Below are 9,862 nucleotides of genomic sequence, written 5' to 3'. Positions count from 1 at the left end.
GTAGATTGCATTTAATTAATTTCTTAATAGCAGTCTCAATTCCTTGCAGTTATTGACACTGATATATCTCAAATCGTTCTGTGCAATTCCAATTCCAGTTCCAATTACCTGAAATTAAGAATATCGTGATAACATTTGGCCTTCTATCTTTTGTGCTACAAATACAGCTATACACGCCTATTACCCTTACAATGATGTTAATGATTTCAGTGAAATATTTATTTATTTTTCAATTTATTTATACATTTTTTGTTATAACTAATGTGACAAGACTAGGCTTTTATTTTGAAGAGAGAACCGCCAGTTTTCCGGTAATAATCTACTTGACTGTCGTTGACCTGACAAAACATCCTCGCCTCCCGTTGTTGCTACAGCAACAGCCTCTCCACCAGCCCCGGCTGCTGATCATTGGAGGCGGGAGAGACACAGAGAAGAACATAGCTGTCCAAACTGCAAGCTTTCACGTGAATAAAGATGGAAGTTGTGGAGTCTGACGTCGGACTGGAGCTCAGGTTTCTGAAGAGAGGAAGGTGATCCTGGTTTCACAGGTGTGCTCCTGAATAATTCATTAGGAAGCGGTGCGCTATACTTGGTGCTCGTGTTCAAAATTGGTGCCAAAGACTATTTATGCAAAGCAGGAGGTTTAACCCCACAAGTGATTAAAGTGAAAAAATAAATGATTTCTTCACTTTCACTTGAATTAGTTTGAATTCCAAAAGATAGCGAGAGGTCACAGCTACGTAGATCAGTTCATGATCTTTTTCTGAAATTAATTGTAAATTGTCGCTTATTTATTTTTTTTTAAGCATTGACAGGAAGTCCTGACATGATGTAATGTCCGACTGGACATTTACCCTTGATGTAGTTCCTGAATGAAACATGAGGCCATCATCTGTAGACAATTAAACTGATATTAAAACAACTTTTCACCAAACGTCTTTTACTAAAACTAAACTTACTGTTTTTATCTGTAATAATCAAACTGATATGACTTGTACACATTCATGTTCATGAGCTTTGTACTGACGTAAAGGCTGTGTTGGTTTATACAGTCCCGCAGGTCCTCGCTGTGGCCACGGGAGGGCAGCAGAGAGCCATGTTCCTGATTAAAAAAAGCTATTCAAATGGTCATTTCATGATAGTTTATGCCCCAAACATAATTTAAGATTGTTTCAACATTGTAAATTCGTTTTCTTTAGAACGTATTTATTGGAAGTATTACCAGCAGTAGTAATAGTACTACTATTTTGTCATGTCAAACTTGACTTGATTTTATGTAATTCCTCACTGTGACCGCTAAAGGGCAGTAGATTTTAAACACTCAACTCCTCAGCACACACATGAATGAATGATCTCCAGTCAAGAAAGCTGCCATTAAAACTGCTCTTCATTAAATTCTTATTTTACTAAGGTTAACGTACGTTATTATTTGTAACAATCACACTGATACAACTAGTATGTATTGATATTAATAAGCATTGTACTGACAGTAGCGCTATATATATGTGTGTGTATATATAAATAATGTGTGTGTGTTTGTGTGTGTGTGTGTGTGTATAGCAACCTGTGTCAAGGCATTATTATTATATCATATTAGTAATATTACTAAAAGTCTCCATTGTGAGATAAATAAAGTCTATTATTATCTATTATGATTCAAGTTATATTGTCATTTATTATATTGTATGATATTAATTCTACTGGAGAATGTGGAGCTGGTGACCACTTGATAACAATTCCAATGGTAATTTCATGATCATTTCTATTAATTAGTTTATTTATTCGATTATTATTCGATTATTTCGAAAATATATGCCGGAAGTGGTACTATTATTTCATCATGTCTACCTTGACAGCTGTTGATTTTATGTAATTCCTGCCTGTGCCCACTGGAGGGCAGTAAATATTAAACTTTCACAAACTCCACAGCATCGAAGTTCACGTGAAAGAATGATTTCTAGACAAGAAAGCTTCTATTAAAGCAACTCTTAGTTAAAACGGGTTTCACTAAGGATACGCTTGCTGTAACTATTTTAATAATTACACTGCCATGACTAGAACATAACGATATTAATGAACTCTGTTGATTTATTGTAGCGCAAGTCCTCACTGTGACCACTGGAGGGCAGCAAAGTTCCTGAATACACAAATCAATCAGTTCATCCAGTGTTGAGGTAGATGGTACTACACTAATACTAACATATGACACTAAGCTGAGGACCACTAGATAACATTTCCAATGATGATTTCATGATGTTATGTTAATTTAAGATTGTTTCGACATGGTAACATTGATTTATTTAGATAGAAGGTCTAATTTGTTACATCTTTATTTTATGTTCTGCCTCACTGTATTGCCACTGGGGGGCAGCAATGAGTCATGTTTCTGAATACACTTGTCAGCCGTCAGTTCTATCAGTGTCAAATCAGACATAATTATACACTAATACTAACACTTCCGGTAAAAACTTTCAAAATAAAATGTTTATTGTATGGCTTGATTATTGTGTGTGTGTGCGCGCACAGAGTGTATATAAAGTGTATACATAAATATTAATTTGTTAATTTGATGAGGAGTGAACTGATAAGACTTCAAGAAGAAGATACACAATGCGCCTGCGCCTGCTACGTAGTTTGTTATTGTCACGTGACAGCTGACGCTACGCTACCACCGGCTGCCAAGTCACTAAAAGCTGCCAGAAGTGATGAAACATGAAGAAATACACTCACTGACCTGTGACCAAAATGTTTATAAGTAGAAATTCAAGACGACTGTGAACGCTAAGTCATTTGAAGCGGATTCGATGTACTAACCGGGTTAATACTCTCAACTAATGCTAGTGTTAGCATTAGCCGAAGCGTCACAGAAGGAGGAAGTAAGTAGTAGTTAATTTAAGTTATGCTGTGTTTTAAAGGTTAGTGTTAATAACAGACTTTATCTGAAGAGCAGAAACACAGATCGATGTAATCTAGAGAAATTTGACTGTCATTTTTAGACACGTGGGCAAAACAATGGAAGGAATTGTCTTGATGCCTTCATTTCACATCTCTAGAAATTCGTTTCGTTGCAACAAGCCTGAGACATTGAATTAACTGACAAATATGGATGAGTACACATGTCTTTCTTTATATTAAGACTTTAGGCAGAGCCCAAAACATCTGACTGTCAGTAGTTTTAATTGATATTTTTGCGCACATCCCATTTTTGCATAACTCATTTGTGTGTATATCTCTAACACAAATTTTCAGAGCCAACAGACTCAGTCACCAACTCCATGTAAATGGGCCAAATATAAAAAGTGTCACCTGATGACATAAATTCATTGATTTAAGTCTTGATTAGTGTTTTGAGACTAACAGAGTACCTACTGGACCCAGCTCATGGTCTTTGTTCTATCTACTCTAGAAACCCAGCAGCCGCAGTGTCTTCAGATACGTTTTTCTTTTTAAAACCAACATGTGCCCTGATTTGTTTTCTCAGACACAGTTTTCAGCCTTGACTTTGGAGCAGTCAGAAATCTGTGAGGCCTTTTCCCAGAGAGCAGAGGGCACAACAACTGCAGGTCTTCATTTGCCATCTGCCCTCATTCCTTCCACTGCAAATGTTCTGGTGATGCAGAAAAGACTGAAAAATAATCCTGCAGTTGTCTCTTCTCAGGCTGTTTTCAGCATGCGGAACCGACAGAGGGGATCCCACCTGGGCTTGCTGCTCCTGGCCTCCCAGCTGTTCCAGGTGGGTCTGGACAACATCCCCCCTGTCACCCTGGCTGTCCTGGGACTCAACGTGTACCTTTATCTGTTTCCTGCTGCTCCACTGAATCGGGTAATGCACTAACAAACCACTAATAATTGGAACATAGTTTATTATTTAGCTCATTTAAAAACACATACACAACGGTCACAATAATAATAGTTTGTAGTACAGTGTGGCTGAAATGATTCCGCTCACAGAAAAGTCATCAAAAACCATGTAAATGATCATAGAAAAGTTATTTATCAAGCAAAAATGACAAAGATTAGTTGTCTCTAACTTATATTCTGTGACATCCTGCTGCTTTCCTTTCATTAATGTAATAGAAAGTAATAGCTGAGACTATAATAGGTGAAAATTAAATGATAGATGTTTTACTTACTGACCCAGTCAGCACTTGGACCATCTTGCAGGAATGACAAAAACAACTGCTTTGTGTACTAATATGAATACTACTGTCTGTCCAATCCGTAGGCCTGTGTGAGTGTCCAGCAGGCATACTGGTATGAAGACTGGCGCCGCCTGCTGCTGTCTCCAGTGCACCATGTAGATGATTGGCACCTCTACTTCAACATGGTGTCCTTCCTCTGGAAAGGTATCAGGCTGGAGCGTCAGCTGGGTGGAGCCTGGTTCGTCTACCTGCTGTCAGTCTTCTCTTTGCTCACCGGATTGGTCTATCTGGGGCTGGAGGCGGTGTTAACAGAGCTCACCCAGGACCAGTCCTACAGCATGGCCTGTGCTGTTGGCTTCTCAGGTATAAACTAATGTATGAAACTCCCAAAGCATGTGCACTTTAATTGGTGGAGGAGATTTGACTTTTTATGCAATTCTGCTGGTATAACATTATGAAATGCCCACTTCCCTAAATGTCGAATGAATACATGGAAGTAATAAAGGCAGAAACGTCCAAATATTGCAAAACAAATGTGTGGAAAAATTGCCTAACAGGCTCAGTAAATCATTTTTAATTTGATTCTGCCTTATTGTTAACATTTAATGTTTTTTTTTCGTGGTGATATTTGATGACTTAGTTTCTTTTTGTTCTGTTTTCTCGAAGCAGCCTTGTTTTAGTCTGTCATCTTGGTTGCATCCATGTGTTCATTAACATCTCTTTGTTTTGTGAACTGATTTTTATTGCTTCTGCTTTTTCTTTTGTGAAGTTACAGCAATGTGATATTAGATTGCACTATATCAATCCATATAATGTATCTCCTCATACCTCATGGCCTACAGCAATTTTTAACCCTAATCTCACCGTGGTGACCTTTCCTAACCCACCTGTTTATTCATCTTTGTCTTTCTAGGTGTCCTGTTTGCTCTGAAGGTGCTCAGTAACCATTACCATCCTGGAGGTGTGACCTATGTGATGGGTTTACCTGTGTCTAACCGCTATGCTAGCTGGGCAGAGCTAGTGCTAATCCACATAACGTCACCTGGGTGAGTTACCAATCAGAAATCTGTAGAAGAAATTCACCAGGATTCAGGATTCACTAGCCAGACTTCCTGTAGAGACACCCTGACACATGTAGCAGGGCACCAGCACTGCAGGGTTAATGATTCTGTTTTCAAACCCAGGCTTAAAGGACCAGTTCACACAGATTGATCTACTTTGATCTCAATATATTAGCCATAGACTGACAAGCCTGTTGCATGCACCACTACAGTTGCCAGTACTGTCAGTGATTTGACAGCATTATAGATGAGCCAGACAACAGTGCCAGCACTTAGTAATCTACAACTGCTTCAGAGCTTTTTCAATTAGACAGTATTTGGTACCAGTCACTAACTACCAAGAATATGAGGAACCTCCATAATGTATAATAATAATTATGTATGTAACTGCTCACTACATGCTGTCCGATGTTATGAATTTAAGTGTTTCATTAGTTTCAGAGTTAATCTGTTCTCTGCTTCTTCAGGACCTCTTTCATTGGTCACCTGTCAGGTATCCTGGTGGGTCTACTCTACACTAGTGGACCTCTGAAGGCCATCATGAAGAAGTGTGCAGGTCAGAATTTATGTGAATGTGTGTTGCTATCGTAGCTTTAGCCTCTGTTACCTGTTAGATGCCCATTGGATGATTTTAAGAAGTCTTAAGATACATGTTTCCCTGATAAAATTATGTTTTTCATTAAGCCTTAAAGTCGTATTGCAGTTAGTTGTGATTTAGATGTGATTCAGGTCATGTACTGGCCTCATGGCAGCTGTTATTTTCAGTAACAATACAGGTTTGCTAAGTGACATAATGGAAATGAAACAACAATTCTAATACTGAGGATCGCTCTGAGTCCTCATTGTTAATCCATATGTAATTCTAAGTGCACATGAACAACACTCTGTACATATTTTCACCAGGGGCTGTGACATCAAACGGATATAACTCGCGGCCCAGCACATACTTCAACTCTTCAGGCTTTTCAGGTACCAGAGTATTCCAGCAAAGTTCTTGTATACACAGTAACAGCACAAAGGCTATCCCAGAATGGAAGAGGAACATAGAATACACCAGCCGTAACCTTTAACATGCTTCTTAAATTTAAATACGTATACCGTGTGTGTGTCTGTCTGCAGGCTACAGTGGCACACATGGAGGATACCAAGAATACCATCAGTATGCACCAGATCACACAACAAATCCTACAGAAACCTATACAGGTGGACTAACAGAAGAAGAGCAGATACAGGCAGCCATCAGAAACAGCCTGAATGACAGAGGCAAGTCAGAACTTTAAAACCTTTACCAATTAAAAAGTCACTGTAGGTAAGAGTCAGCTCAATCTAAAGTGCACAAATGTAATAACATTTTGTTTTGTAGGACAAAGCAACCCAAGAGGAGCCCCTCCTCCTTATGGTTTCCACCTCTCTGAGGAGGCCAGAGCCGAGGACATCAGGCAGAGGAGGCTGAGGAGGTTTGACAACTGAACGGCCAGAGAGGGAAGGAGTAGAAGGTTCAGGTGAAAAGACAGATGAGGAATTCCCTCCCGAGGCCTCGTCCATCTCTGCTCCCACAGGCTGAGGAAGAGCGTCCTGAATGGCAAGGTTCAACCACACAGTCTGACACATTTAACAGCTCTGACTGTGTGGACATTTATGTCAATGTTACGTTAAGTAAGCTTTGGAACGCTCCTTTAACGCTACTTAGATGCTGAAGTTGTCTCCCGATTTGCAGTTTCCTGTTGGAGAATTAAGAGGAAAGCTGAGAGGAATTTGTCATTTTTCTCAGGTAGTTTTCTTTTATTACACCATTTAAAGTTGTGAACGGGTATCAGAGATCACATCAGATGCTTTAAAACCCAATTACAAATTTGATAAACATGAATGAACAGAAAAAAAACAGTAATAGCACTTATTTTTCTCTATCCACCTGGTCCAGTTCCAAATATAAAAACCTGTCAAACCAGGACTAGATTCAAGATTCAAGTAGATTCAAGAGATGTAACATTCAGTTCCAGAAACCTGAAGGAAAAAGGCCATTCTCACTGCTTCCTCTCCAACTAGACCACGTAAGACCAAGTTTAGCTAAAACATCAAGAAACATGAGATTTATCAACCCGGGATTAGCTCGTGCCAGTCTAATCTAATGGAGTGTAAGTACAGTTGCTTAGACCTACACTGTATCGTATGTGGTCTGTTGGGGAAAAAGCTGTGAAATCAGCCTTTTTCTGTTCTCACAAATAGAATAAAGATTTTTCTCATTTTAAATTGGTTTTTAATCTGAAAACTAAAAGCTAAACCAATGAAGTGGTTAGAATTAAGTGCTATTAGCAAACTTCAGATGGCAGTATTGAGAAAACTTGAAGTGAAGCTGGAAGTTACATTTTTATTGGGGTTGCAAATTCATCAACCCACGATGACACCCATGTTAACTCTGAACCATCCAGTATTTTCAAAATGGGCTCAGCCAATAGACATCAGCGATACCAGAATGATGCTTTTGTGCTAGATCAGTGCTGTTGCTCTCTCTATGCTCTTTGTGATGTCCTGACTGATTCCCTTTTTCCTTTCAAATCTGTTTATATCATTACCAAAGCACAATACTCTATAGTGCCTAATAGTCTTACATAACCCATAGGCCACTGCTATAGCTGATGAATGTACATGAAAATGTCACACATCTGGTTTCAGGAAGGCCCAATAAGCTCATATATTTGTAATAAAAGTTCTTCGGAGCACAACAAGTTCTGTTCATGAACCTGTTTTTGAGCTGGTACAGTCTGTGCTGTCCAGTGGTAAACACATTCACCACCAAACACATGGCTGAGTTTCATCATGTATTATTAATGCCATAAATAACCACCAAACATGGAGTCAGGAAAAGCATGAAGTTGTGCGTAATCTCCTTTTTTATCAACCTCACCATCATATTACTCTCAACTATCCGAAAAGTCACCACGCGAAAGTGACACTGACTGTAAGCAAAGTTGCAAAAGCAGCGTCAAAGAAGTACATCGCTGGCCGTGTTTCCCTTAAAGCCCTGAGGCATGATGGGAAGTAGGAAGGCTTAAATTAGAGCCAAGAAACCCGACGAGCCATCAACCCACGTGGGTCTAAAACCATGCAGCGGTAGATCTGATCGAACTGCACATCCCTGCCCCTGACGTGCCAGCTGAAGTAGGAAGAAGGGGTGAAAAGGTTGCGTGCTAATTATCCAGACTCAGTCACAGTAGGTGGATGTGTAACTGTTGTGACATCAGACGGATCTGACAGTTTGCATAGTTCGGTTTTGCATTCTGCCAAGGGGAGCGTAGGAGCTGAGCGGAGCACAGGACCCTGGCGGGACATGAATGGGGGAGGATGAAGAGTGATGGAGGGGATGACAGGATGGGGACAGGAATGACACACACCGGACAGCAGATGCTGCTGTTGAGGCCTGTGTGTGTGTAGCATGAGTCCATGTCAAGGGTGTCTCTTGGCATGATGATGTTTTTATGTCTTTTTCTGTCCTCGCCTGTCAGTAAAGCTCTATCTCAGTTTGTCATCTCGCATCACGTCTCGTCCGTAAACCGATCCGACCGATTGGCTCGGTGAAGGGGCCCACCTGCTGTGGCACTGTCAGCGAGCGTTAGAGACGGAGCTGTAAGAAACACTCCTCTGCTGCACGCTTTGGAGGCTGACTTCATTTGACCATTTAAGGTGGCAAGGAGGTTTAGCTGTAAGTCACTCTTCAGCCAAAAGATTCTGGTTCAAGCCCTTTTGACAGGCATCAGATCTACTTATGTGCTCTTGAATCCCTGCTGCATACTGTAGCTGAAGCTCTGCTCGTTGGCACACTCATCTCTTAAAGTATTTTTCTTATCATTTTTGTTAACACGGGACTAAATTTGAATGATTAGTTTGCTTGGTTATTTCAGCCGTTCACTAATTGGACTAACTAAACAATTTGCTACTCAGTAAAAATGTAATCTGTGATTGATTACCAGTGGTTACAGAAATATGTCACCTCGGCAGAAAAATAAAAACTGTAAAGAGTGTAAACGGTCGTTTTATAGAGCTCTGCTCAGTAAACTATGATTTGATAGAGAGAAGACTTGTTAATGTTATGACGTTTGATTAGAATCCTTCCCACATGGTGACCTTTGGCACCGCTGGTACCAAACACACTGTGACAGGGCTGTATTTCAGTTGGGGACATACAGTATAGGTGGGCTGAAAACGTGGTAGCGGTTGACCCAAAGTCCCCCTTGGCTCTCTGACTGAGCTTAGCAGAGACATGCCACCCCACTGCCATGCGCCGCATACCCACACTTGATCCCTCCACAATCCGACATGAAGGTCAATTTGTCTTTGCATCTGCCAAAGCCAGCTGAGATCACAACAGACTCCCACAGGAACAATAAATGTACCATTGCATAAATGAAACGAGCGTTCGGTAAAAGACGGAGCCAGAGTTTGGGATCACATTTTTTTTCCCCACAGTGCAGTGATTAACTTAGTCATACTCAAATCCTGCTCAGCAACTCATAAAGTCTCGTGGAGAATGGTATTAACTTGTGCAGAGGTACTTAGCCCAGGGCTAATTTTTAGAGCAGTTTATCACTCGTGTGCCAGAGTTACATACTGCCGCTGATGACTAAAGAAACTCGCCACACTATTTATAGGATAATCTCATGA

At 40.3% G+C, this 9,862-nt stretch overlaps 1 protein-coding gene across 2 annotated transcripts; it reads left to right on the top strand.

Moving 5' to 3' along the window:
* The first annotated feature begins 2,654 nt into the window (after positions 1–2,654).
* On the top strand, positions 2,655–7,929 carry rhbdd1 (rhomboid domain containing 1). 2 transcript variants are annotated; one of them, XM_041941012.1, is made up of 9 exons: positions 2,655–2,876; positions 3,482–3,563; positions 3,645–3,823; positions 4,226–4,505; positions 5,056–5,188; positions 5,671–5,759; positions 6,107–6,172; positions 6,323–6,466; positions 6,567–7,929. In XM_041941012.1, exons 1-9 carry the CDS (start codon positions 2,835–2,837, stop codon positions 6,671–6,673), a joined length of 1,122 nt encoding a protein of 373 aa, XP_041796946.1. In that variant the 5' UTR covers positions 2,655–2,834; the 3' UTR covers positions 6,674–7,929. The 2 variants fall into 2 exon arrangements, with proteins under 2 accessions (XP_041796946.1, XP_041796947.1); XM_041941013.1 differs by having other exon boundaries at positions 2,821–2,876; positions 3,659–3,823.
* Positions 7,930–9,862: the final 1,933 nt, after the last annotated feature.

This window comes from Chelmon rostratus, chromosome 7 (genome assembly GCF_017976325.1).
Source record: "Chelmon rostratus isolate fCheRos1 chromosome 7, fCheRos1.pri, whole genome shotgun sequence".
Taxonomy (NCBI): Eukaryota; Metazoa; Chordata; class Actinopteri; order Chaetodontiformes; family Chaetodontidae; genus Chelmon; species Chelmon rostratus.
Note: the sequence above shows the minus strand (reverse complement) of the source record. Positions and strands in the feature narration are given on the sequence as shown.

What these genes read in the sequence shown, in the direction of transcription:
- rhbdd1 (XM_041941012.1), top strand. Translation starts at nt 2,835, where the DNA reads ATGCTAGTGTTAGCATTAGCCGAAGCGTCACAGAAGGAGGAA. An exon ending in AAGCGTCACAGAAGGAGGAA is followed by an intron (nt 2,877 to 3,481) that starts GTAAGTAGTAGT and finishes TTGTTTTCTCAG; the next exon opens with ACACAGTTTTCAGCCTTGAC. An exon ending in CTGCTGCTCCACTGAATCGG is followed by an intron (nt 3,824 to 4,225) that starts GTAATGCACTAA and finishes TCCAATCCGTAG; the next exon opens with GCCTGTGTGAGTGTCCAGCA.